General features: G+C 50.6%; 1 protein-coding gene across 4 annotated transcripts; it reads left to right on the top strand.

The window, feature by feature from the left end:
• On the top strand, window positions 1-26,506 carry LOC118597415 (lymphocyte antigen 6K-like). 4 transcript variants are annotated; one of them, XM_036208972.1, is made up of 5 exons: window positions 1-346; window positions 521-597; window positions 2,184-2,285; window positions 22,440-22,538; window positions 25,713-26,506. In XM_036208972.1, exons 1-5 carry the CDS (start codon window positions 222-224, stop codon window positions 25,922-25,924), a joined length of 615 nt encoding a protein of 204 aa, XP_036064865.1. In that variant the 5' UTR covers window positions 1-221; the 3' UTR covers window positions 25,925-26,506. The 4 variants fall into 4 exon arrangements, with proteins under 4 accessions (XP_036064865.1, XP_036064868.1, XP_036064864.1 ...); XM_036208975.1 differs by lacking the exon at window positions 22,440-22,538; XM_036208971.1 differs by lacking the exons at window positions 22,440-22,538; window positions 25,713-26,506 and adding an exon at window positions 4,259-4,914.
• Window positions 26,507-27,905: the final 1,399 nt, after the last annotated feature.

The following is a 27,905-nucleotide window of genomic DNA, read 5'->3' as shown; positions in this document are numbered from 1 at the left end:
CACAGACGCTGGCACCACATCTGCCTCAGGTGGCCTAAGGAAGGTCAGGCCGGAGCTGTCTGGGGTCCGGCTCCCGGGGGAGAAGAGCGCCACCGAGCCAAGACTAACCGCAGCGGGGTCCGGTAGAGGGCGCTGTTTGCCGCGTGTCCCGCAGACCCCGAGTCGCCCCGCTCCGGACGGACTTGAGTGAGACACAGACCGTGGGACTGGCGGGAAGGGGAATGTTCCAGAAGGAGCGCCAGAGGCGCCATGTGGCGGGCAGTGTGAGGAGCGCGACCCCCGAACCAGCCGGGTCTCCGCCCTCGCCCGGACTCATGGGCACGCCGAAGCACGGACAGCCGGGGCCGTGAGTGTGGTTGCGGGGTGTGGGCGGGTGAGCCGCGCCTCGCTCCGGCCGGGGTCCCCAGAGCAGGGTTCCCTGAGGTGTGCGTCCCGGGGGCCGGCAGAACCGGGAGGAAGGGCGGCGGCGGGCCGGCGGCGGCGGCGGGCAGAGCTAGCCACCCACTCCTCTCCTTGGCAGGACCCGGCGCCCTCTGGGGATGGTGGTGGTCCTCCTGGCCCTGCTCACGGCCGTCAGCCTTCCGCGGACCGGGCAAGGTAAGCGCCGCAGCCCTGCGCCCTGTCAGGTGCTGGAAGTGAGCGACTCCAGAGAGCCCCTTGTGGTAGGGTGAACTGAAGTCCAGGAAGGCTACAGTATGGTGGGGCAGTGGGGGTGGGGAGTGGGGAGGGTGGGGGGTGGGGGGTGAGGAGGGTGGGGGGTGGGGAGTGGGGGTGGGGAGTGGGGAGGGTGGGGGGTGGGGGGTGAGGAGGGTGGGGGGTGGGGAGTGGGGGTGGGGAGTGGGGAGTGGGGAGGGTGGGGGGTGGGGGGTGAGGAGGGTGGGGGGTGGGGAGGGTGGGGGTGGAGTGGGGGTGGGGAGTGGGGGAGTGGAGGGAGGGGAGTGGAGGGGGGTGGGGGTGGGGAGTGGGGGGTGGAGGGGGGGTGGAGGGGGGGTAGGGAGTGGAGTGGGGAGTGGGGAGGGGGGTGGGGGGGGGGAGGGGGGGAGTGGGGGGTGGGGGTGAGTGGAGGGAGTGGGGAGGGTGGGGAGGTGGAGGGGGGGTGGGGGGGTGGGGAGGTGGAGGGGGGGTGGGGGGGTGGGGAGTGGGCAGTGGGGAGGGAGGGGAGTGGGGAGGGAGGGGAGTGAGGAGGGGGGGGGGTGGGGAGTGGGAGTGGGGAGGGTGGGGGGTGGGGAGTGGGGGGTGGGGGGGTGGAGGGGGTGGGGAGTGGAGGGGGGTGGGGAGTGGGGGTGGAGAGTGGAGGGGGGTGGGGAGTGGAGGGGGGTGGGGAGTGGGGGTGGGGAGTGGAGGGGGGTGGGGAATGGGGAGTGGAGGGGGTGGGGAGTGGGGAGGGTGGGGGGGTGGAGGAGGGTGGGGAGTGGGGGTGGGGAGTGGAGGGGGGGTGGGGAGTGGGCGGTGGGGAGGATGGGTGGGTGGAGGTGGGGTGGGGGTGGGGTGGGGAGTGGGGGTGGGGTGGAGGGGGAGGGAGTGGGCAGTGGGGGTAGGGTGGGGGCAGGCACGGAGAGTGTAGGGGGAGTGCTTCTGATTTTGTGCTTCCCTTGGAGGCAAGCATGGGTTACCCATTCCCCATCCCTGGGGCTCCTGGTCTGCCTCTCCCAGCACCCTTCCTCACTGTAAAAAAAAATAGTCCTAGAAAACCAAGGCCACCCTGACCTCAGAGCTTCAGCACTGTCTGAGGATAGGGAATTAGTGGGAGAAGGTGCCTCTATTGTCTTCCCCAACTGGAGCTGCCCTAATCCTGACCCAGGAGAGTTTGAGGTCCCATCTAGGAGGGGACCTGGAAACAAGGAGGGTGGGCCAGGACAAACGGTAGCTGTGGAACTCTGTGGCTGGACATAGAGGGCGAAGGGCGGTGTGGAAATGGATGTCCTTTGGCATTTCTGGACACTAGAGTGTCTCTTTGAGGATGTGGGTTCATGCAGTGTGCCCAGATGTGAGGGACCAAATGAAATACCCCGTGGACAGGTGAGGGAGCCTCCAGACAGAGGCTGAGAATTTAGGTGACATGCACAGACTGTGGGCATGGGGAGAGTGGGGGCCTCCCTGGACTTGGCAGCCACGTGGAATAGGATGACAGCTTTGGTACTGCAGGAGGAACAATGGTCCCACTTTCTCAATACCTTCTTCAGCCACTCTCAGATGTCACATCTGTGAGGAAGAGAACAACTTTAACTGCACGGGTCCACAGACGTGTTCTGCTGCGGATCAGTTCTGTATATTGGCTGCCATTCGTAAGTGTTACTTTGTCCTGGGTTCTTCCTAGGATCCTGTGGGCAGGACAATACATGCTGTCAAGAATAGGAGCCGTTGGCTCTCACACCTTTGATCTGAGCACTGAACACTCAGGAGGCAGAGGCAGGCAGATCCCTGTGGGTTCGAGGCCAGCCTGGTCTACAGAGCAAGGTCTAGGACAGGCACCAAAACTACACAGAGAAACCCTGTCTCCAAAAACCAAAAAAAAAAAAAAAGAATAGGAACTGTCAATCAAAAGTGACCTTAAAACAAAACAAACAACAATAACAAACAAACGAACAACAACAACAACAAAAAAACCAAACCAACAAACACGCTGAAGAGGAAATGTCCTGAGAAGCAGGTGCAGGCCTCAGTGCTGGGAAGCACAAGCCAGGCAGAAAAGCATGCAACAGCAGCCTCAGTCAGTCAGCAGTATTAGGATGCTGGGAGAATAATATAGATTTATCTTTATCTATTTTTTCTTTTAAAAAAAAATGAAGCTCTAATGACGTCAGAAGCCTTACTGAGACTAGCAACTAAGTAGTTTTTATGAAGGACAGTTACAGCTTAATAGATAGTCTCAGAGAAGTGGCCATGGCTTGGGTGTTTGCAGACTGGTCCACTGCAGAAATTCTGGATGCAAGAAGGGTTTCCCAATGAGGATCCAGGGAACTCATAACATTCTACCTACAGTGAGGTGTTTTTTTCAGCACTTGAGCATTCAAATTCAGTTCTCACCACCACTACCACACATGCATTCCTGGTCTCTCTGTGTTCTGGGAAGTCTGTAGGATGGTAAAGCACTTGACAGGACTTGGCTCAGCTAATAGGAACTTTATACCTTAATATGGAAAAAAAAAAAAACCAAAACAACTTTTTATTAAGAATTTTTTTTATTAATTTTACATACCAAATCACAGATCTTCCCTCTTCCCACTCCTCCAGCCTTCCCCTCCCCTAACAATCCATCCCCAATTCCCCCCTACAACAAGACAAGGCCTCCCATGGGAGTCAGCAGAGCCTGGTACATTCAGTAGAGGCAGGTCCAAGCCCCTCCTCCTGCCTCAAGGCTGTGTGAGGTGTTCCACCATAGGTAGTGAGCAAGCTCATGCACTAGGGATGGATCCATATCCTGCTGCCAGGGGGCCCCTTAAGCAGATCAAGCTATACAACTTGTCTCGATTATGCAGAGGGCCTAATCCCTCGGCGGCTCCACAGCTGTTGGTCTAAATTTCATGGGTTCCCACTGGTTTGGTTTGGTTGTCTCTGTAGATTTCCCCCTCATGATCTTGATGCCCCTTGCTCATAGAATTCCTCTTTTCTCTCTTTGACTGGTCTCCTGGGGAAGAAAAATATCTTGTGTAATGAAAAATGCAGTTGGAAGACCAGCCTCTCAGCTGTATCTAAGCCAGGATGGCCAGAGGTCCAATATGCTTCTGTCTATTTCAGTCACTTGAGTCAATTCTGTGTTTTAAAAGTTGAGGATCAGGGCTGGAGAGATGGCTTAGGGTTTAAAAGCATTGGCTGCTCTTCCAGAGGACCCAGGTTCAATTCCCAGCACCAGCATGGCAGCTCACAACTGTCTGTAACTCCGGTTCCAGGAGACTGGACACCCTCACACAGACTCACATGCAGGCAAAACACCAATGCACATAATAAATGAATGAATGAATGAATGAATGAATGAATGAATGAATAAATAAATAAACAAACAAACAAACAAACAAACAAAGTAAGTAAGTTAGTTGAGGGCCGAGGATCCTGTGTTTCCAAATAAAGGCACAAATCCCCATAGCATGTGGAGGACCACACAGTCTACCCTGAAGCAGCCTGGCCTTTTTCCTCTGCCCTCTGATTGATACTTTCATTGAGTAAAGGTCTCTGACAAGGTCTCAAGGGGTACACATAATTCAGAGGGGCTCTGGTATCAGGATTTCAAACTCATAATATCTTCTTTCTTTCCTACTAGAAATTTTTGAACGTTTCTACATTACAACAAAACAGTGCACCAAAAAATGCTCAGTCCCTCCATATTCCCCTCCTGTCCCTGAGGAAAGATTTGGTGCTGGACTGCCCCAGCCTAAGAACTTTGTGGCCCAAAAACCCTTGCCCATCTCATATTTAAAGTGCTGTAAATGGGACTTGTGTAATGAGCATGGGCCACACGTCTTCTATTTCAAGGAGCAGCCTGGAAAAGCCAGTGAGAGAAGACACAGATACACTGAGCTGTTCCTTCCTGGCTTCATGGTCCTTATTGCTACTGGGCTCACAGACCTCAGCCTGCAGTAAATAAACTGCAGATGGACCTGGAGCATGCCTTATGGAGCATGAATTCCAGGTCCCTGCTGGACCCTTCTAATTAAATTTGTTTTCCTTTGTTAACCTCTTGGCTTGATCCCTGTGGTCTCTGGATGGGCAGGTGGGAAGCCAGGCTCCAAGAGCTGCCAGCCCCAACAGTTCTTCTACTTCCAGAAAAGCTAGTCACAGGCCTTGCCACGCTTTGCTGGCCAGTGCCTCCGAAATTAAGTCTTGCCCCCCCTCCCTTCTGAGTGCTCTGAGTTGATGGGGAGGAAGCTCACATCTCCTCCACCAACACAATGTGATCCCCCAGGGTCAAAGGGGAAGATGGACTAACTGGAGGTAAACATCCTGAAGGAAAAACTCTGCACCATCTAGCCCACTGTCTGACACGTGTGGATCCATTAGTAAATTTCTTTTTTTTTTTTTTTTTTTTTCGGTTTTTTCGAGATAGGGTTTCTCCGTAGCTTTGGAGCCTGTCCTGGACTAGCTCTGTAGACCAGGCTGACCTCGAACTCACAGAGATCCGCCTGCCTCTGCCTCCTGAGTGCTGGGATTACAGGCGTGTGCCACCACCGCCCCATTTGTAAATTTCAACCCATGGATTTTTCTGGCATTAGAAGGTTGGACCAGACAGATGACAGCAGGTACATATCCTCCATGTTTCTAGTGAGCTGCAGTCCTTCATAGGAGTTGACCTCTACCAAACAAGGACTTCCTGCCAAGGATTTTTACCTACTGTCAGAGCAGGGTATACTTATATACACTTCATATTCGTTCTGGTCTTAGGTAGCTGGGCAGAGAAGGCCTGGAGAACCTTCTAGAAAATCTCTGTACTATTTCTGAGGCATCTCTGTCATAGAAGTCAAAGTCTATTTGGAGGACAGGAATCAGGAAGGACCCTTGAGGGATGGACAGTATCTTCAGGACTGGACCTCTAAATCCCCTGTTTCTCAAAGGCTATGAGTTCACACCCCACCTTTCAGTAATACCAGCCAGGCCATTCCTATACCCCTGGGGTAAAGTTTAGGTATACTACTTTTGTTAGGGCAACCAAAAGTTGAAAACCCTGAAGAAACAGGTTGGGGGAGGGAGTGGAGAATTAATATGATATCCTGATAAGGGTTTTGTTTGTTTAGTTGGTTGGATTTTTTTGTCTATGTGTCAACTTGGAAGAGGAACATCAATTGAGAAAATGCCTCCATCGGATTGGCCAACGGGAAGTATGTGGAGACATTTTCTTGATTAATGACTGGTGGGTGTGGGAGAGCCCATCCCACTGTGGGTGGTGCCACCCATAGGGTCCTGGGTTGTATCAGCAAACTGGGCAATCCATAGGAAGTAAGCTAGGAAGCAGACATCCTTAACGGCATCTACTTGAGTTCTTTCCTCTAGGTTCTTGCCTTCTCTGCATGATGGACAACTGTAACCAGAACTTAACCTTTTCCTCCCCAAGTTGCTTTTGGTAATGGCATTTCATCACAGAAACAGAAAGCAGACAAGGCCACATGGTGAAGTGCTGCTGGAGTTTATTTAAATGGGTGCAATTTTCAGTGGCAAATAAGCCTGTAAAAGTAGACACAGAGAAGTCCTCAAGTTGGAACCTATGGGCCTTCAGCCACATTAGGAAGAACCATTTTCAGCAACTTAATTGTGGTTATGATTGAACTGGACTGACATAGGGAATTCTGGAAGGGTCTCCGCAGAAGGAAGGAAGGAGATGCAGAAGTTAGTGTTTAGGAAAGTCGGGGACTAGAGTGGGCACTGCCTTATATGAAAGCTCCTTAAGAGCAAGTAGGGTTGGGGGTTTAGCTCAGTGGTAGAGCACTCGCCTAGCAAGCGCAAGGCCATGGGTTCGATCCTCAGCTCCAAAAAAAAAAAAAAAAAAAAAAAAAGAGCAAGTAGACACAACCCCATTGGTACAGGGGCAGGCTTTTATGCAAACTGGGTGGAATGGGGACAAATCTTGGGCCAGACACCACAAGAAGGCCAGTGACATTCTCCCATCAACCTGGCAGAGCAACAGGAGCACACAGAAACCTCCAACACGTAGGGGTAGGTGGGTGGGTGACGTTCAGTAAATGACATTGTTAAACTAGATATCTGGAATTCTATACTTAAGATTGGCTTGGAATTTGTTGTGTCGCCCAACATAGCTTCAAACTTGTGACCCTCCTTCCTCAGCCTTCCAAGTTCTAGAATTACAGGTGTGAGCCACCATACCTGGAAACTACATCCATTTCTGACAGCCATGTCTCTCTGGTTGTCTCAGAAGAAGAATTCAAACGAGGCTGGTCTTCGAGTAGTATGATAGCAACCTGGAGCATTTCTTAAGGCGAGAGAGCAGGGAGGTCACGAGGTAAGAGGCAGGGAGCAGTCACAGGGAGCCCCGGCACCATGGATGTTACTGATTACAGACTTTCCCTGGTAACAGTCCATGTACATTAGTGGGAAACCAGGAGGACGATGTATCTAACTGAGGGCCAAAGAGTAAGAAATAACTACGCTTGGTTTCAAAAAAGTAGTCAAATGGGCTGGACGTGGGGGATGTCACAGCTAATGCTGTCAACTGGACAGGACTCATGACCATCTTACAGACAAATCTCTGTGAGAGATACTCTAAATTAGGCTAGTTGAGCTAAGAACTACTTTAAATGTAAGCAGCTCCATTCCATAGGTTGGGGTCCAGGGCCACATAAAAGGAGAAGGCAAGTCAAGCGCCAGCATCCACCTCCCTCCACCCCTTGATGCAGTGTGACAGCCACCTCACACTGCTACACCACACCACATGTTTTCTCCCATGGTAAACTGTATCGTCAAACCATGAGCCAGGATAAGCCCTGGCTTCCTTAAGTTGTTTTTATCAGGTAGTGTTGTCAAAGTAATAAGGAAAGCAACCAATACAAATCACGGGTAGAGTGCTTATCTGGTACGTGCAAGGCCCTATATTCAGTGCCCAGCAGCAGAAAAATTAGTAACTAGAGAGCAGTTAGGTGCTAGATGTTGGAAATATAGCTCAGTGGGCAGAGAAGGAAGTAAAAGCAATGTGGTGGCTGACATAACTAAAGCCCAAAGCTGGAGGCTGAAGGATGGGGGTGGCAGATCCTGTAAACTGTGAGAACTTAGTGTGAATAAGCCAAGGAATGGACTGTCCAGGACAACACTGTGCAGCCCAGTGGCTGTGCTGCTGCCAGAACGCATGCACTGTGACAGGACAAGCTACTCCAAGCCATAGTGACTCCAGCAAGGTTAAAAGGTATATTTGCTAGTTAAGGAAGCAAGGAGGTGAGCAGCTGAGGATGGAGTGGTCCTGTTTGAAGGACCCCTCCTTGGACTCTGCTGTGGTCTGAAACACACATTGAAGGCAGGAAGGTACAGGTTCTATAAAGCACCATTATTCTCAGCATTATAAACTTCTCCAAGTAGAAGAGCCCCTACCAATATGTAAGCTTCCAAACAAAGGCAAGTGTACACTGATGAAGGATTAAAAAACGATCCACCTAAACCAAACCACAATAAGCACATGTGTTATCACCACTGCCACAGAGCATTAAGGTGAAGGACTTAGTCAATAAGAAAAATAGAATAAGAAGTATAGAAATAGTGGGTTGTTGTTGCTGTTGTTTCCAACAATGTCTCACTAGATTGCTGCTTGAATCACTTAGGGTTACTATGCCCAAATACCTTGGGATGTATAATTTATAAATAATAGAAATTTATTACCCACAGATCTGGGTCTAGGAAGTGGAAGATTGGAGGCAAAGTTCAAGACTTGATGCCTTGTTGAGAGGTCTCCTTCATGGGATATCAACTTCTATGTGTCTGCACATAGTAGAGGGGTCAATGGGCCCAGGCTACTCCCTTCATGCCTTTTATATTGGCATCCCATTCATAAGAGATGGGCCTTCCCACCTACCACAGATTTCCTCTGTTTAGCCACTTGACCATGAGATTGGACTTCTGCTTGAATTCTTCGGAGATCTAGACATGTAGACTGTAGCAACAGTTGAGAAAATACCTGTTGTAAATTGCTAAAGAAGTCCAATGAAGAAAATTTAAAATTCTTTCCAATGACACGCCATTCTATTCTGTGCATGTCAGAAGCTTAGAATAAAAAATAAAGTTTAAAATGATGATAAAAAATAAACTTTCAAATGTTGGAATATGAATTGTAGTGCCTGGCCTTGGTCACTTCCCTCCTGAGGCTGGCAGCTACCTCCAGAGAGTCTGCTTTCTCTGGCTCTGTAGTGTCACATGGAGGAGAACAGGGGCACTGCTCTAGAAGACAAAGAAACTTGAATGAAAGCATAAATAAAAAGTTTAGGAGGAGACATCCCAAATTAAGCAATAAAGTAAGGAGAACACATACCATGCACAGAGACTCAATGTAGGCTATGCATGAGAAAACAATTCACAGAAGTTTCTTTTGTATGAATCCTATATGGTTTTATAATAAAAACCTGGAGCCAGATATTGGGGTAAATGCCAAAAGATCAGAGAGAAAGGAATAGGCCACTATAGAAACTTCTTACCACTACTGAATCCTCAGGCCAAATGGAAGGCGAGACCCTATCTCCACAAATCTCACTGAATGCCTCTGAGTTCTCAACAGAAAGGCTCTCTAGTTCCTGTCTCCTCATGCCTTATGTGCCTTTCTCTGCCCAGCCAATTCACTTTCTACCTCAGCCTTCCCCGTGGTGGGATTAATGGCATGTGTGCTTCCCAAATACTGGGGTTAAAGTTGTGTGCCACCACTGCCTGGGTCTGTTTTTCTCCTAGATTGGATCAATTTCATATAGCCCAGTGTGGTCTTGAACTCACAAAGATGCAGATGGATCTCTGCCTCCCAAGTGCTAGGATTAAAGGTGTGTGCCACCACTGCCCAACCTCTACATTTAACTCTGTGGCTGGCTCTGTCCTCTGATCTTCAGGCAATCTTTATTTGATACACAATATATCATTACAAGTTTCTACTGAGAATCCAGAATAATGTGTGACTGTGAGATTTCCATTTCCTGTATTGGTTCAGTCTGATAAGTACAGAAGTAAATGTAGACACTGGGGAGATGGTTTAGTGAGTGTATCTGTCCTCTTCCTATTGCTGTGATAAAAACTGACCAAAATTAACTTGAGGAAGAAAGGGTTTATTTCACCTTACAGCTTACAGTCCATTTAGAAGAGAATTCAGGGCAGGAACCTAGAGGCAACAACTGAAGCAGAGACCTTTAAGGAAATCTGCTGATTGGCTTGCCCTCCATGGCTTGCTCAGTCTGATTTCTTATGCATCCTAGAACCACCTGCCCAGAGGTAGCACTGCCCGAAGTGACCTGCCCCCCCCCCCCCGTTAATCATTAATTAAGAAAACGTCCTGCAGACTGGCCTATGGGCCAATCTGATGAAGGCATTTTCTCAATTGAGGTTCTTCTTCTCAAAACACCCTAGTTTGTGTCAAGTTCCCCAAAAAATTAACCAGAATAGCAAATAAGAGCACTTGCTGGGCAAGTGTAAGAATTTGATTCAAATTTCCAGCCCTCAATTAAAAACAAAACAAAACTACAGATGTGGTGTAGGCACCTTATGTCCACTCCTGTGGTGGGTGGAGACAGAAGGACCATTGGGGCTTGACAGCCACCAGCCTAGCTCCAGCTTCAGTGAAAGACCTGTCTTGAAGGAGCGAGACAGGAGAAGAATGACATCCTCCATTGGTCTCTGCATACTCATGTTAATAGGATGACACACACACACGGCACACACAACACACAGAGATGCAAACACGATCAACAACTGAAAAAAAAAATGTAAGTAGGTGATAAGTCGTTCTCATTCTTCAGACTTGAGAAGGCAGAATATGTTGTCTGAAGTTCCTTGGATGCTCTTACCTAGAAATGACAGAGTCCACAGCACAGCTACAGTCTGAATGCGTCCCTAATGTGCAAATGTTGGAAACTCACTCCCCAGCACGCCAGTGTTGTGTGTTGGGACAGAGTTTTCAGAAAGAGCAGTTAGGTCTGGGGCTCTCCCTCGTGAATGGACCAATGCTGTTATTGCAGGGGTGGGCATGTTATAAGAACACGTTTGGAAGCTGTAGAAATGGCTTAGTGGTAAGTGTGTTTGTTGCTCCTCTGAAGAACCTAGGTTGGGGTCCCCAGCATCCATGTCAGCCTGTATCTCCAGCTTCAAGGGATCCAACATCTTAGGTACCGGCACTCACATAATTAAACATAAAATAATTAATTAAAAAACACTTTGGCCCTCTTTGCCTCCATCTTCTCCTACTCTCTCACCTTTTGGCTGTGGCAGGAGAATGAGAAACAATGAAAAGATCATGGCAATATAAACAAATACAGACCATATAAGCAGTAATAAGGTCTTTGGGGACTAAACCTAGTATACAGAATTAAGGACTTGTGCAGCACATCTAATATAGTGAAGAACCATGTGGGCCTGGTTCATGTATTAACACACAGGTAGCAGAGGGAGTGTTGGTGTATGCTCACAGACAAGCATTGTACCAAGTGGCCATAGTCATGAAAGGCAATAGACATAATATATTCCAATAAGGCTTATTTATGGCCATAAATCTTGGGCTCCTCACATTTCTTTTCGGTTTTTTTTTTTTTTTTTTTTTTTTTTGAGACAGGGTTTCTCTGTGTAGCTTTGGAGCCTGTCTTGGATCTCACTTTGTAGACCAGGCTGGACTCAAACTCATAGACATTTGCCTGGCTCTAACTCCTGAGTGTTGGGATTAAAGTTGTGTGCCACCACTGCCCGGCAGGTTTCACACATTTTAAGGAAAGTTTATACTCAATTCTGATACAGTTAAATTAATAAAATGCCATTGAGAATCAACATCGGGAATCAGTCTGCAGGCTACAGTTTCTTTATTTATGTCCATCCAGGAAAAGTAGCAAGGATATGTAGATGAATTCATCAAACTTGAACCTCAGTGTTGTCCAAGAGGCTGGACCTCTGTGGAGGGCTAGCTACAGCTGGGGTCAAGTGACCTGAGTCACAGGGATGGAGTCTGAGCTATAGGAACCCAGGGTGGATGTGGGCAGAGAGGGAGCCAGGGGTGGAGTCTGGGCTGGAAGGGGCTGGAGTGGGAGGAGATAAAAAGGAAGCCCAGCTTCTAAGCTATGAAGTAAGAGGGTAGATTTGTACCCTGACAAGGAACACAGCTGTGGAGTCTGAGATGGAGAGGTCCGTGGTAGATCTCTATTCTAAAGAGACAAGTCTAGGGTCTCAGCGGTACTGTGAGGCCAAGTCTGGATACTTGCAGACTTCTCCCAATGGGAGAGAAGAAAAGAATATGTTAGGGGATCAGGGCTGGGGAATGAAAGGCAAGGAGCTACAGCATGCTCCCTGGCCTTGCCCATCTCTACTTTCACCCAGGGCCTTGTAGACATGCTGTTTGCTTATCCTGGGCCCATCATGTGGATATTGGAGGGTGGGATGAGGAGGTGGAAGTGAGTCAGCTTTGCATTTGGTACTCTGTGTAGCCATTAAACAAAAGAAGTCAGGTAGAGTTTCTGCCATCAGTCACTGGGCTGCAACGGGAAGCTTTGCATGGTTGCCAAAGTAAATCAAACAGGGAGACAGAATCCTACATGTGCCTGCATCAGTGGACATCACCTAAAGATGTGTAAGGCAAACATGAGCAAAGATAGAAGGTCGGATGGTAGATTTCAACATACATTCCTATGATGGAATGAAGCAGAACATTAGTGAAGATGATATGTAGCATTTGAACATCCCATGAACCAAGGGATTAACCAAAAGAACTGTCTCAAAAACAAGCACAGAACTTTTACCATGGGAGCAGTAGCAATTGACTCTTGAGTGTTTATCTTAGAGAGAGAAAGATACAGTCATATAAAACCCGTACATGGATGCTCACAGTAGCAGCATCCAGTAATTGCCCTAAACTAGAAAAGAGCAAGGTATCCTTTGGTGAATGAGTGAATGGTCAGACCCAACCATAGCCCTCTTACACCATGGATAATTAGTCAGCAGAGTGCAGATGACCCTTGGATGCCTGTGATGGTCCTGGTCAGGATGGCCCTGCTAGCAGGGCAAAAGTACCACTCTCAGAGGCATGAGGCCTCCCAGTCTCCCACCTTTGTAACTGTACTAGTTCTGGGAGCCAGCAGAAAAGCTAAGTACTTAAGGTTTAAAGCACAGAGAATCCTCTAAGCTGGAGCAGGTCTTAACTTTGAGGAGGCAGGGCCAGGACCTCAAAAGTACCATGAAGCTGAATCTAGAAACCAAAAGTGAGAGCTCTGTGTGTGTGTGTGTGTGTGTGTGTGTGTGTGTGTGTGTGTGTGTATTTGAGTGCATAGATGTCTTAGTTAGAGTTCTTGTTGCTGTGAAAAGACACCATGATGAGGGCAACTCTGATAAAGGAAAACATTTAATGGGGTGTCTCACAGTTTCAGAGGTTTAGTTCATTATCATTATGGCAGTACATGCTGGCATGCAGGCAGATGTGGTCCTGGAGAAGGAGCTGAGAGTTCTACATCTTGATTTGCAGACAACAGGAAATGAACTGTCTCACTGGGTGTACCTTAAGCATAGGAGACCTCAAAGCCTGCCTCCACAGTGACACACTTCCTCCAACAAGGCCATACCTATTCCAATAAGGTCATACCTCCTAATGGTGCCCCTCCCTTTGGGGGCCATTTTCTTTCAAACCACCACAATAGGTAACAGTCAATTGTGTGAAAATAGGAGTATACTAGTTTGAGTACATGTATGACTGTGTGCATGCATGTGTGGATGTATTACATGCATAGGAGTTTTTAGATATATATTTGTGTATGTCTGTGTACCACATGCATTACCATGGAGATCAAAAGAGGCATCTAATTGCCTGCAACTGGAGATACAGATAGTTGTTAGCTGCCATGTGGGTACTGGGAACCAATCCCAGGTCCTCTGGAAGAGCAGTCAATGCTCTTAACCACTGAGACTGAGCGATGTCTCCAGTCCCACATGTAAGATCGTGTGTGTGTGTGTGTGTGTGTGTGTGTGTGTGTGTGTCTGCGTGTGTGAGTGTGTGGTCAGGTGTGGATGAACAATTGTGTGGAATGGAGAAGAGAACTTCCCCCACCCTCATGGGCAGAGGTTGATGGGCAGAAGACAAGGTGGGCCTCTCCCTGCAGAGGGACATGGAATGTCCTTCATGTTAGTTCATACCGAGTGCCAGGATTCAGCTGCGAGAGCATTTTGGGGAAATTTTTGTGAAAGATGGGTCTGAGAGTGAGGTCTGTGGGCCATGATGCAGGTCTGGTGGATACAGGAGAGAGGTCCCTGGGAGGGGGGGGCATCTGAGATGTTGGACAGACGCCTAGGGGCTCTGGCCAGTTGTCCACAGATGGTTGCATGGCAGTCATCTGCTCAAAGTACTCCCCCTACAGGCTCATGCATTAAAGCCTTGGTCTTAGCTAGTGGTAGGTGGATTGGATCCCAGGGATGCCAATTTCATCAGTGATTAATCTGCTGATATGTTCACAGTTGAATGAGCTGTTAGGAGGGCACCAAGGGAGCAGGTCACTGTGGGATACTTTTGAGGAGCCCCCAGACCCTTCTTCCATATGTTTCCTTGTTTCCACAAGGTGAGTGGTTTTCATCCACCATGCCTTTCCACCTCGATTTTATCTTGCCACAGACCTAACCCCCATGCAGCCATCTGACTGGTAACCAGTAACTCTGAGATGGTAAGTAGTCGGTTTGTTTGGGGGTTTTTGTCACAATGATGGAAAATCAATTAACACAGCATTTGGAGGATAATGGGTTGAGTTCAAAGGGGCAGTAGCTGGGACATCTGGCCACTTTGCTCTCAAAGCTTGAAGGAGCCATAGTTGCCCAGTTAGGGTGCTGGTGGCCAAGCTGGATTCAGCTTTGCACCCGGCCTTTGCACTTGGCTTAGGCAACTCTCTACAAGCCATGCTTCTGCTTGGCCAGCAGGGGATGCTAGAGGGAGCCTGTACTCTGGTGACACCACCTGCCCCTCAGCCCTGCTAACTAAGCAGGAAAACCCAGTGCCCTGCCCAGAAGGTGCCAACATTTTTATCTGGCAATGGGGGAAGAACCATGATGAGTACCATGACCTGAGAAAGGTACTCAGGCAAATGTCCCCTAAGACATAGCTTCATTTACCAAACAAACTCTCTGCCCTGGCTGGTAAGTTCTGTTTATCAACTTCCAAGACTCCAAAGGAACAGCCTATGTATCAGGCAACTGTCAGGTCACCCCAAAACATGCTGGGAACTGGGAGGGCAGGCAGAATGCCCTTGTTTACACAACTGTCTCCTGCAAAAATACTAGCTGCTTCCCAGTCAGGAGAAGGACTGGTACAGCCAGCCGCCCCAGGCACCCGAAACGAATTATCTGTGTCCTTACCTCCCCACCCCTGTCTCCCCATCAAGAGCCAGTAATGCTCCGAGAGTGGGCAGCCAGGACATGCTTGGGCAGGCAGGAGTCAGTATAGCAACTGTAGCATTGAGTGAACCTGGAACCAAGGCAGGATCTCCCAAGATGGGCTGGGGAAGCTGGTGTCCACCCTTCTAGGAAGACAGAGGCAGCCAAGATGCAGTGCATGGGAAAGAAAGGAGGAGATGAAACAAGGTTGGCCAGGAATAAGCATCCAGATCCCCTCAGCTGCCTACCTTTCAACCAACCTCATAATCTACATCACAGCTACCTTTTCAGTCCTTTATACACCTTTGTTTCTCCCAAGCTCTGTTCTGAAATCTGAGATGACATCTCTCAATCTCCGTGACCCAGGCCAGGGCTCTCTGTGACAAGGATAAGGGCCAGTATGTGACCAGGATAAGAACTCAGAGTATGACCAAGATCAGGGCTCAGCTGTGACCAGGATAAGAGCTTAGGGTGTGACCAAGGTCAGGGCCTGTGTGAGCAGGTCCCAGGTTCAAGCATACCTGCAAGTCAGGATATTCATTATGGATTAATTAGTGATGGCCTGAATTGTGGCCTTCGCTTCATTATCTCAACATCTTATCTGATAAAGCAAACAATTTCTTTGCCTTCTTCAGGTTGCTGGTGAGATCCTATCACTGTCTACAAAACAAAACCACTCCCACTCTAGCCTGTTTGAATATAAGAAAGGTGGCCGTGACCCACAGCCCATTTGAAGACACAACACACCTCGAGTCCCTGGCCTTCCATAGGCATTGCGATATTTTTAATATCAACTTTCCCTTTTATAATAGTTGTAGATTCACAAACACTTTGCAAAGACAGTATAGCTACATGGTTCCCACATTCCCCACCCCCATGTCTTAGATTCCTGTGGTCTGTTCATTAAAGTTTAATGACTCAGTATTGGCTCATATTTTTTATGCAATTTTCTTTAGTTTTTCCCTAATGTCCCCTTTTCTGCTCCAGAATCCTATTGAGGGCCCCACCTAACACTTAGTCATTATGACCCCTTAAGATTCCCCTGGAAAGAGGTGACTGGAGATGTTGCTTGGCTTTCTAGGACCTTGTAAGTGGCCAGTACTGGCAAATAGTGGAATGTTCCTCAGTGTGGTGGGGGGTTAAACTTTTGAAGCTAGCATGTTGTGCTGGATCTGCAGCCTGGTTCCCACAGAGCGAGTTCAGACACTGTGAGCAGGCTACTCTGCCAAGTCCCCAGCACAGGTAGGAAAAGGCAAGGTAGGAGGAAGCCAGAGTATCCAAGATCAGAGCTAGGCCCTTGATTCACACACAGGGAAGTCTTCGGCTCTTGACAGGGACGTAGGATTCTTTTGAAGTGGGCTTGAACTCCTCAGGACTAGCAGAGATGGCTGGCCTATGCCAACTTCTTTCATCTACCCTGCACTTCCCAGGAGTGGGGAGCCCTGTTCCCTGTTGGCATCTGGGAGTGGAGGCTAATGCCAGGCTAGAAAGATAAATGTTAACTATGGGCCAGCTAGGAGAGTCTAGGTTATAATTAGCACCCATCCAGCTGCACCTGAGTGGGATTCCGGTGGGTTATTAGCTTAACAAGAGGCCATCCCAGACAGCTGCAGCCCCTGCATACTCCAACCCAAGCCCAGCAGCTCCTACCCTATGGCTCTGCTCTTCCCACTGGTAGACAGTGTAGCACCTCACCCCACGGAGGCTACAGAAACTTTGCCCCTTAAAAGCCCTTTGAAGGCTTGTTGGGGTCATCATTCATCAGTTCCCTCTTGGAGGACACACTGTCCTTGCAGATCTCCAAATTAGTGACCCTGACTCAAGAGCCGTCCTGGTCAATCCAGGTGACATTGCCAGCACCGAGCTCTTGGAAGCCATGAGATCCTGGCCTGTTTTCCGAGTCACACTGGCAAGCTTTCTACTTTCAAGATTCCGGTCGGTCACGCTTTGGAGTGCATATGCCTTGCAGCTTCTCTAGGAAGTGCCACTGGCCCCCGGCCCAGCTGCCATCTGACCATGATCACTTCTGTTAATGTGGGTCTCACCACGAATGGGCATGCAGGTGCCATCACAAGCCCCTCTGCTTGTATTCTGCATCAAGGGTTCCCAGCCTGATACTGAGAAGCTGGCTCACTGCCTAGAGCAGGCAGGGGTGTCAGTTTTGCCCACTCCTGATGTCTCTGTTGCTCAAACTCCTTTTTTTCCCTCTCTCTAATACAGAGCCCCATAGCTTCATGGGTACAGGGATAGAGAGAGGCTAAGAAGCAGGTCTGTCCAGGGTGGGAGGAGAGAGAACAGGGTTGTCCTATCAGATTCCTGGAGGTACTATGTCTCCTGCTCTGAGGTGTCCATCTGGGGTCCACCCATAGGAAATGTTAAGCCTGTGGGTACAGTCTTGGGCCTTCCTCTTTTTCTCTAGGGCTATGACTGGGGTCCATGCTTGCTGCTTTGTCCATCACACCATTCCGAATTACCTGGGCAGCAGAGCAAGGAGACACCCAGACTTGGCAGATAGCTTGATGACATCCCAGGAGGTTGAGTCCCAGCTCCGGACCAGGGACGGCTGAGGCTGCTATGTGCAACTGGGCCCTAGACGCTCGCTCACAATCATTTCCACATGTAGGAAGTCCCAAGCTCAGAGTCAACATGAGCTGGTGGAGTGGGTAAGCAGAACAGTTGGCTGGGGAACCCCAGGGGTCTCAGCCAACACCACCTCGATGTGCAGCCTATCGGAGGCCCTTGTGGCAGGGAAGTGGCCAGAGACCAGTTCCCCCACAGCCCTCACAGGGCGCTCTGACAGAGTTTAGTTCCTCTTTGACATTGGAGGCTGAGAAAAGTGGAAACAAACATGCTCAGCACCATGGAGATTCTAAAGAATCCGAGAAACCATTTGAATAAGACTGCAGAGCTGCCTGGGGCACATGGAGCAAGGTCAGGTTCTGACTCTAGAGCCCTGGTGCTGAGGAGAGTCACTCCTCTGCACTCCAGCCTCCCTTTCCTGGGTTTGCAACCTCACCCCTCACCTCTTCCCTCTGTTTGACCATTACCCTTTGTCACTCACAGCCCAACGAGGTCCCCGGCATCTTTATCCAGACTCAAGGAAGACAGACGAGAGCCCCTTGGGCTTCTAGGCCTCTAGATGACATTTAGAAACCGTTCAGGGACTGTGTGGGCACCTTCTAGGCACAGGCCAGGCAGGGACTGAGAAGAATGTTTTGATGAAGGTGATTTGCCTGAGGGGGTGTGCCCTGGGCACAAAATTAGACCTGGATGAGGTACAAACATAGTCCAATCTATGGGATAAGGGAGACAGAATCCACTTGGACAGGCACATAAAGCCGGGGTTGGGGGGTACCAGGATGTCTAGGCAAGGGGAGGCCTAGGCAGGGACACCCATAGGATGGGACAGGAGAGATGCTAGGAAATGTGAACTCCCATCTCTCAGCCTCAGACTCCAGCAAGACCCCGTAACCAATATAAGCACAAGTCATTTCCTGTCTCCTCTGGGAACCCTGGTCATAACACAGCTCCCAGAGTGGAACCCAGATACAGGGATAGGATATGCACCAGGCTGTCACTACACCTTTGCCCTGATGAAGTTCCCTGATCCAGATCAGCCTCTAAGTAGGCAGAGCCTCAGCCCTGACCTGCAAGTTAAAATTAACCTTTTGACCTGGTCCTCAGGAACTGTGCACACATTGAGATTGAAGGGGCCATATTCAGCCCACAATGCTTCAGTTTCTCCCATTACATTGGGTTTGGTGTCTCTCTGAGAAGGCAGGTGGGTGGTGGGACTATGATACTTAGAGAGAAGCCAGTCTTCAGACCCCCAGGGGAGAGCCACATTCTTCTCAGACTAAAAGACAGGGCTGTCACTGCGGACCTCCTTACTTTTCCCTGGTACAACTGGGGTCTCTTGGTAATTGCCGGAAGTGGAGGCTTCTAGCTCGGGACCAAAGGGCAGGTCAAGGGGCACCTTGGAGGTGGGGCTGAGGAAGCCTGGGGGACATGAGTCAGGCCAGCCCTGCCACCCCAAGCTCATCCCCCAGCCAAATTACCAGGTTTCCCCAGGCACCCACTGGCCTTATAAAGGCACCCTCTCCCTGGTGGCTGCCAGTTGCTGGTGGACATCCAAGATGAGGACCCTCCTGGTGCTGCTGCTGCTGGCTGTTGTGTGTGCTTCTCTGGGTAAGGCACTGGCTGCCCCTGGTTTGAAGGGAGGCAGGCAGCCTCTGGGAAGGGTTCAGGAGCATGGGGGGTTGGAGCTTCTGAGCTGAGAGAGAGGGTACCATTTTGGGCACTGGTCTGGTGAGGAGGCTTCAGGGAGTGAGGAAGAGACTCTTCCTATGGTAGCTCCCTGCTCTGGCAGACTCAGAAACCTCTTCCCTTTAAATAGTATGTGGTACATTTCTGGCTCTTGGTGTGTGTGTGTGTGTGTGTGTGTGTGTGTGTGTGTGTGTGTGTGTGTGTGTGTGTATGGGGGGGATTAGTATAAAAATTAATGAAAAGCCAGAGGTGCATGAAAGGGAGGTACCCTGGGTACCACTTGTGAGTACTGGGACCTGAGATTTAGCGAGAGTGCTCAATTATTCTCCCTCTTCCCAGGATGAGCTGCTCCTAAAATGCAGGATTCTTGGTGCTTAAAAAAAAAAAAAAAATGGAAAGGACATGGACAAGACAGACTGCATGGGTCAATGTCTCTAGCACACTCTTCCCTGACCCTGATGACCTGGTTTAGGGACAGAAATGAGGCGGGGAGTGGGAGGGATGGACTTCAGCCTGTGATTATCAGTGGAATAATTATCATCTCCAGGATAATTAGCCCCATCAGCTCCCCCTGAGCGTGGGGAGGGGGTGGAGGGAAAGGAAGAAGGGCCTTGGGCAGCAGTCTAGCCATCAGGTACCCATGAAGGAAGGTGAGAGGGAGGGGCCCGGAGAACAGGGAGGAGGTCAGGGTCAGGTTGGGGTTATCACTTAGAAAACATGGAGAGGAAGATACTGAAGAGACCTCAGCTTGGGGACACCAAGCAGGAACCACAGTCCCAGAGGCAGGAGGCAGCTACAGAGCAGGGGGGTGAAAGGGTTGAGTCAGAAGGTGGAGACACTGACTGGCTGGGGGCACTTTTGTCCTCCAAGGCTCAGCTTTCCCGAGAGGTTGAGCTTACAGCATTCTTGCAGAAACCCATGCCTGCTGGAAACGTGTTGGGGCTCTGAACGCTTAAGGAGGACAGCCCAGGAACTCTCACCAGCTCTAGGGCCGAGGGTCTCTGGGGACCACAATGAAGAAACTGAGGTACTCTGAGGTCCTTGTCTAGAATAACCTAGAAGCGTCTCCCCAGCCAAACAGGACCGGAGACTAGTATGCAGAAGTACTGAATGGGGTGGGAGAGGATAGCCAAGAGACGTTGCCAATGAGGAAGCCATTTTTTCCTGAGAGTTCCAGAGACCCTATAACCTGAGAAATGTATATCTCTTATCCCATAAAGGAGTGCCACAACAGATACCTCCCAACTCTCAGCACAGGGCCATCATAACTTCAACACTGATGATTCTTATGTGGGAGGTGTGATCATCTAATTCCATCCAAGCAGGTGTACATTGCCAAGGGCACCTGTTCCCTGACACCCTTACAGGAAAACCCCTACAGGACACCCCTCTGTTTGACATTTCTACCGAACACATCTACTATTGAATGCCCTTAAGTGAAACTCCTACAAGACACTCCTTACAGGACACCTCCCAAGGCCTGGCCACAAAGATATCTGTCTCCACAGCCCAGCCTCTTGACCAGACCCCCTAGCATGTCTTGTGGCAGCTGAGAGGTCCTTGCAACCCTCCCAGCTGGCCTTGTTTCTGCTGTTCCACACCTTTGGCCGATGCAACTGTTCCCAGCCACACATAGAAATCCACCTGTGTGGGCTCAGATGTGGGGCCCTGCCCTACTCTCTCACAAACCATGTTGCCTCTCAGGAGTCACCATGGAGTAATCATTGTGTCTTCTGCCCCAGCCGCCCTTACAGGAGTCTCCCTGCCCACTGAAACAGCCGTGCCTAGGAAGCCTGTATTCTCTCCAGGGCCTGTCAGTTTTTGTGGTTAGAAGCTATGGCCAATGACACAGCATCTGTAACCACCCATCCCTGGAGTCTGCCCACTCACTCCCTAGCACTGGCAGCCTTTTGCTGAAGCCCCCGCCTTCAGCCTGGAGGTTAGGGCCACCAATAGGCCTTAGGTAGAATGAGCAGGGCCAGGCTCTTCCTTCCCTCCAGATGAACAGCTCTAAGTACCTAACGATGCTTAGAGACACAAGTCATTAGAGCCAGTCTGCCCTGGCAAGGAAGCCAGCTGTCTCTAGCCCTTAAAGCTCCCTTTAGTCCTCTTCAAGGAAGGAAGTGCTAGGGGCCATGTGCACTATGAATGCTGACATTGTATGATCCGAGAAAGCCAAGAACACTATTAGCCCATGTTATAGGTGAGGACACCATGGATCACAGTAGGGATAATGAGAATTAGAAGCTCTAAATTGGCCCTCTTTATATTTCTTCCTACTGTTCCATCCCTTCTGCCATGCACCTCTACTTCTCCATTCATGCCCCTAGCCATCAAGCCACCTATGTGTTCATCTAAACATCCATCTGCCCGTGAACCCACCCATCCATGCACCCTTTCACTACCCAACTGCCTATCCACCAATTCATCCATTCCTCTGCTCATCCACACATACATCCATTCACTCATCTAGCCATCTAGCCAAATAACCATACACCCATCTGTCCATCCATCCATCCATCCATCCATCCATCCATTTGCCCATCTAAGCATCCATGCTTCAACCCATTCATCCTTCTACCCGTCCTTCTATCTACTCATCCAAGTGTACATCCATCCATCTTCCCATCTATCCATCTATTCACCTCTTCTCCAACCCACCCATCCACACAACCATCCATCCACCCACCCACTCATATGTACATACATGCACCCATCTACCTACCCATCTGATCTCCCCTTATTTAGCTGACAAGGCTCTCCTATATTCACTAATGTTCCCAGTCTCCTTGACAGAGAGATAAATACAGAGCAGAGAGGCAGATAAGTGTGGGAGTTCATAGGTGCCAGGGAAGCTTTAGGCAGAAGGCCTTTGAGTCTAGCCTGAGGGTAGCATGCCATCACAACCCACACCTGCCTGTCACTCAAGCTGACACTTTGATACTGACACACAGAGGGACAGAGGGGACAGAGGGAGGAGCATGTCTGAATCACTACCATGAAGTTCCTAGCTTTTCAGACTCTCCCAGAGGACTGGGGGAACTCCTGGAGGGAGAAGAGGATCAGAGAGTATGACCTTAGGTGGGCCACTAGGCAGGCAGCTGGGCACTTCGCCCCAGCCCCAGCCCCAGCCTCAGCCCAGACTGATGGCCTGTGCTTCCCCCCAGCCCGGGCCCTGCACTGCCATGTGTGCTGTGGGCACGAGAACTGCGAGTCTCTCGTGGAGTGCGCCTTGACGGACAAGTACTGTGTGATCACTCGGGCCAGTGAGTACCCTGGGCCACACAGGCCCCATCCCGCCCCAGCAGCACTACACAAGCACTTTCTGGCCCCCTTTCACCTCTTTGCACCCTCCATGTCACACGCTCTCAGTATCCCCACTCCAGATTCTGGGGACACCGTCATTCTCTAGTTCACAGTTTAAACTAGGCTAAAGATCAGGTGGGAGGAGGGGTGGATACAGGCTGACATGTTGAAGATACTGACATCACACCCTGGTGTTCCAGGCCCCTCTGGACCTTTCCTGCTCACCCAGATCCCTGTCTCCAATCAGCTGTCCATAGCCTCTGCCCTGGGTACCCTGCTGTGACTCTGGAATCCAATCCTGCTGCTGACCAGAACTCTCTCTTTCCTGACCAGTCCCTCTTCTTTATGCCCCACTGTGCACCTGGTTCTTTCCTGAGCAGTGGGGCTGAGCTGGGGCCTAGAGCTTGTGTATTGGTCTGTGATGGTGGCTGTGATGGGGTTCAGGCTTGGTGCTGGAGTAGCTGGAGACAGGCAGTCACTTATTTGAAGTGGCCCCAGAAGAAGGCATGGGCGTATCAGAGAAGCTGACAAACTTTTCCGACTCTGAGGATCCAGGTGGACAGTGTCACCTCTAGGTCTAGAAGGGTTTGGGGGAACTCTCTTTGCTGCTGCCATTGGAACCGGATCATGAGACCACTGGCTCCAGTGAACGGGAGTTGCTATGGTCACTAGGCAGCTTGTTCCAAGATCCCATCCTGGGAGGAGGGGAAGGAAACCAGGTGGCTCCATGGTGGGCCCTAGGCTGTCCATCAGAACACAGTTGCCCACAAATCCCAGTGGTAACACAGGCACTTCTAGCTCAGACCTGGAGCCATGCCTAATTTATGAAGAGGCATTGTCCTGGTAGAATCATGCACTCACCCAGCCCAGACCCTACGTGATACTCTTGTCTGCACCCTGGCTGGTTCTTGTCCTGCTCAGATCAAGGGCTCTATAGGAGGATACATCATATACTCCTCCACTGCCTCCAGGACCCTCCTCGCTCTGCAGAGGAGCATCCTTCCCAGAAGTAGCTGCTATTAGCTATCCATAGTAATGCTGCAAGAGGCGAACAGCTAATAGGATGCAGGCCCAACAGTTGCCCGGGGCACAAGGCAAGAACAGTGAGGATGGGATCTTTGCCCAGCAATGGGTGAGTGCCACATTGGGAGCCAAAATCCAGCAAAAACCCAAGCAGAGGGGCCCTGATGAAGCAAAGATAGCAAACAGTGAGGGTCTGCAGGTAACCAGGAACCAGAGCACCCTATCCCTGGTTCTATCCCTGCATAAGAGCTTCTCCCCTGGGCTCCTGCCCTGTCCTTGTCCTTGCTGGCATTTGCCCCTTGCTGAGCATGCGTCTATCCAGCCTGTAGTCTGTCCATCCATCTCCCAGGCGTCTGCTGAATGCAGGAACACTAAGATATATAGAAGCATTCCTGTACTCCAGGACCTCAAAGGTCACAGTCAAGCAGAGTTCAAAGATAGCCCTCAGAAGGCAGCAGGATGTTCCCTGGAGAAGCAACATGGGTTGGCAAGAGCCTTGGGTAGGAGAGTCCACTGTGGGTAGAAAGAGGCATCTGTTCCTGCCCCTGTCCAGTGAGGTGACATGGGCAGAGCAAGGATCTTCCTGTCCCCAAGGTGAGAAGGGAAGGGGATGCAATGGCATTAGCAGACTGCTGCGGGCCCCATGTGTTAGTCCCATGGGGTTAGGAGAAGCATCTAGCAGCTGAGTTTCCAGGAAGAGAGAACTGATTGAATACCAGTACCAGAACTTTCTCTCCAAACCCTGCTGTGGCATCCATATCTCCCAGCCATTTTCCACACACAGCCACTAAGGTTGCTTCTGTTCTGCTTCATCTGGGACAGCAAAGGTCCCTACTTTAGACTTGGGCATTTACTGTAAGATGTGAAGAAGTCTAGCGTCCCTTTTGCCCCAGGGGGAGGCTGTGTCCTTACAGTACTTCCTAGGCCTGGGCAAGTAGCAGCCACTAGCAGCACATGCCAGTAGGGTTAGGTTCTCTTTTGTCCAGGAGAAGCTGTGATCCACTCTGGACCTCCATTCCCTGTGTTGCCAAGGCCAGGAAAAGACTATTCGGAGGTGGTACTGAGCTCAGCCACAAACTACTGCCAACTAGTGATTAACATGTTCCCATACTCTCTTCACACCAACACGGCTCTCAAACAAGCCACAAATTCCTCATCACTCTAAAGAAGGGCTGGGGCAAAGGCTAATTCCACCATCTGAGCAAAGTGAGGCGTCGAAAGATCAAGCATCCTGAGTAATTATCACACCTCCATCATACAGTGTCTGGGTTAACTGCAGGATAGAGGCCTCTGCTCACAGGTCTGGAGTCACAGCTCCCAGAACCTCTGAACAGTGCAGATTGAGGGAAATTACTTACTTTTCCTGGAGCCATGTGTTCTCAAGAGTTCTGCTGTTCCCACTGTGTGTGTGTAAACACAAAGCAACTCATCCTTCTGATGAGCAGGCAGACAGAGAACAAGTCTTACACACTGGTACTTCCCAAGACAGCCTCGACTCAGGTCAACTTCTCCTCTCCCAGGGGCCCTTGCGAGCCCTGCCTTTAACTTTCTCAAGGATTGTGAAACCTAGGGGCTGCTACACAGGCTGTGGAGCTTTATGGTCCCTTAGCCTTGTCTAGGGCGTCCCAGTCCCAAGAGGTGTGACGGCTAAGTGGGGCCCAGGCCTGTCTCCTGGTATCTGAAACCTGGAGGAGATGAGAAGGAAGGGGTGGGGAAAAGAGAGGAGAGGATTGGAGAACCAGATAGCTCCTAGGAAAGGGAAAATGGAGCTGAGGGACTCAGAGACTGAGGGAGGGAGGGAGGGAGGGAGGGAGGGAGGGAGGGAGGGAGGGAGGGAGGGAGGAGTCTTCAAGTCAGTCCCTGGCCTCCGGTGTCACAAAGTCCAGCCCATCATAAAGAAGATACGTCCCCAAAGTCTCCGAGGGAAGGACACTCATTCACAAGGTCCTTGGGGATGCCCCAAGCTGCCACTTCAAACACTCAGAGTTCCAGGAATGACCTCAAAGCATGTGAGGTACCCCAGGCTGTAGGTCCCCCGAGAGCTGGCTGGGCAGTGACAACTATGGGCACTGTGGCCCCGATACCCATGGCCATTCCTCCTGTTTCCACAGCCAACCCTGGTGGCATCCTGGTCATGAAGTCCTGCGCGCCAACCTGCCCCAACAGCACCGTGTCTTCCGACGGCCGTGCTCTCTCCGTCTTCTGCTGTGAGGGCAACCATTGCAACCGCAGTGCCGCCTCAGGCCTGACCAGCAGCCTTGGGGCCCTATGGGCCAGTGCCTCGGCCAGCCTCCTGTGGGCGCTGCTTCGAGCTGCCTGGTGAGGGCCTGGGTGGCCTTTCCCAGCTGTCAGGGGTCTGTTTGCAGCCTCAGAAGTATCCTACCCCCTGCCCAGCCAGGCTGTTAACCTCTCTCCCCGTTTCCCCCAAGGCACACAGTCTTCCCTTCTCTCGCAGAAAGGAAGTAGCAGCACCTGCCCCCAAAGGCTCCAGCTCTCCTCCTGTCTCAGGAAATGCTCCAACAGGGCACAAGAACATACCTCCCCAAGAGCTGCCCCCATCCCATGAGCCCTCAGCCCTCGGCTGAGTCCTGGAAGTGCCTAACAACCCTCAGTTTGAAGGGCCACTGTTTCCCCAACTCCCTCCACCCTCGTTTCAGGAGCATATTAGGCTTGGCTTTTGTAGTACCCACTCCTTGCCTGACAGGACCCTGTACATGGCCATCTGGACCCCTGGGCCTCTTCTATGCATGAAATGACGCTGGTATGGTGACATGATTGTAAAGTTTGGGCACTGGATCCTTCCAGCTCTTTGAACTCTATGGCCGCCAATATTCTCTCTGTCCATACAACCATTCAATCATCCATCCATCCCTTCATCTGTCTATACACACACACACACACACACACACACACACACACACACACACACATACATGCATACATACATTCAAGTATCTAGTTGCATAGACCAATCAAAGTCTGCCTACTAGGGCCTTCCAGGGTCTCCATCTGTTAGTCAAGTTCTACAGCCCAGGGCCCCTACTAGTTCCTGTCCAACTGAACATAAGCTTTTAAAAGGTCCCCTAACTGCCCACTGTGTGTATGCAGGGAGGAGGGGTGAGGCTGGTCACCTTGGGCTTGGTGTCAGGTATTGGAATAGGTGTCCATCCTCTCTAGGCATGGGGAAATCGCTTTGTCTCCCTGGAAGCACCATCTTGCCAACCCTTAATTGATGCTGTCCCAAGAGAAAAATAAATGTGCAAGTATGTTCAATCCAAGGTGTTGAGTCTTGGGTATTTCTGATCCTTGGCCAGCCTCATCCTCAGAGGCAGGCAGGGGCACTTGAGAGAGGGCCAGGTGGAATTCTTAATGCAGAAGACTACGTTTAGAAGTGGTGCCTCTGCCTTGCACTCTGCCTCTTGGGTTTCCTTGGCCAAGACAGAGGGAACAGACTTCTACAACATCCCAAGTTGGGGGACTCACAGGGATCCCCTGAGAGACCTTCTGAACTGTGATGTCCCTGATATTGCTACTGGCAAGATGCTCACACCCTTCACAGCACCCCCAGAACCCCACAAGTCCTCTCAAGAACCTCTTAGTATGCCTTCCTTGAGTGGCCAACCTACTTCTACAGAGTCTGGAGGTCTAGGGCTGTGAGGGGCATCCATCCAGGAACATGGGACCTTCTCCTGTCTGACCAGCTTTCCTGTCATCTAACCAGATGGGCCTCACCCTTCACGGCAGCCATGTATAGTCCCCATTGTGTGGCTGTAAGTGTCTCATCCCAGGGTTCTGCTTTCAAAAGCTGGGTAGGGCACGGGAAGAGGTTGGTACCAAGCCAAGAACCCTTCTTAGTCTCTGAGGGGGGAGTGGTTATGCACGGAGCTTTCTAGAATGCCCCCAACCAACCTTTATGGTTCCTGGGGAGGTAGATGGTGTAGGCAGCCTGAGCTCTCTCCACTCCTCAGGGTGCCCACAGGTCTGGAGTGAGCATACTCAGGGAGCCTCCTGAAAACAGGCCTCCCGCTACATTTGGATCCCTTCATGACACCAGACTCGTCCCTGCCCTGTGGCAAAAGATGGCAACTCCCATCAAAGTTGCAAATCCATGTTAGGGGTTGCCGAAGCAGAGGGAGGAACAGGCCTGCAGGGCGAGAGTGATACACACTGCCGTGGGAAAGCATCGGAGCTCCTGACCCACGGTAGCAGAGCACGTGCCAGGCTTGGAGGTGGATTGAGGGGCTGCAGGAGAAAAGAAAGTGTCAGGAAAGGGAAACAGTTAGCAGAAAGCGGAGTGGCCAGCC

Source organism: Onychomys torridus, chromosome 16, assembly GCF_903995425.1.
Source record: "Onychomys torridus chromosome 16, mOncTor1.1, whole genome shotgun sequence".
Taxonomy (NCBI): Eukaryota; Metazoa; Chordata; class Mammalia; order Rodentia; family Cricetidae; genus Onychomys; species Onychomys torridus.
The sequence above is the reverse complement of the archived record's forward strand: the minus strand, read 5'-3'. Positions and strand labels throughout refer to the sequence as shown.

What these genes read in the sequence shown, in the direction of transcription:
- LOC118597415 (XM_036208971.1), top strand. Translation starts at nt 222, where the DNA reads ATGTTCCAGAAGGAGCGCCAGAGGCGCCATGTGGCGGGCAGTGTGAGG. An exon ending in CCTTCCGCGGACCGGGCAAG is followed by an intron (nt 598 to 2,183) that starts GTAAGCGCCGCA and finishes TACCTTCTTCAG; the next exon opens with CCACTCTCAGATGTCACATC. An exon ending in CTGTATATTGGCTGCCATTC is followed by an intron (nt 2,286 to 4,258) that starts GTAAGTGTTACT and finishes CTTTCCTACTAG; the next exon opens with AAATTTTTGAACGTTTCTAC.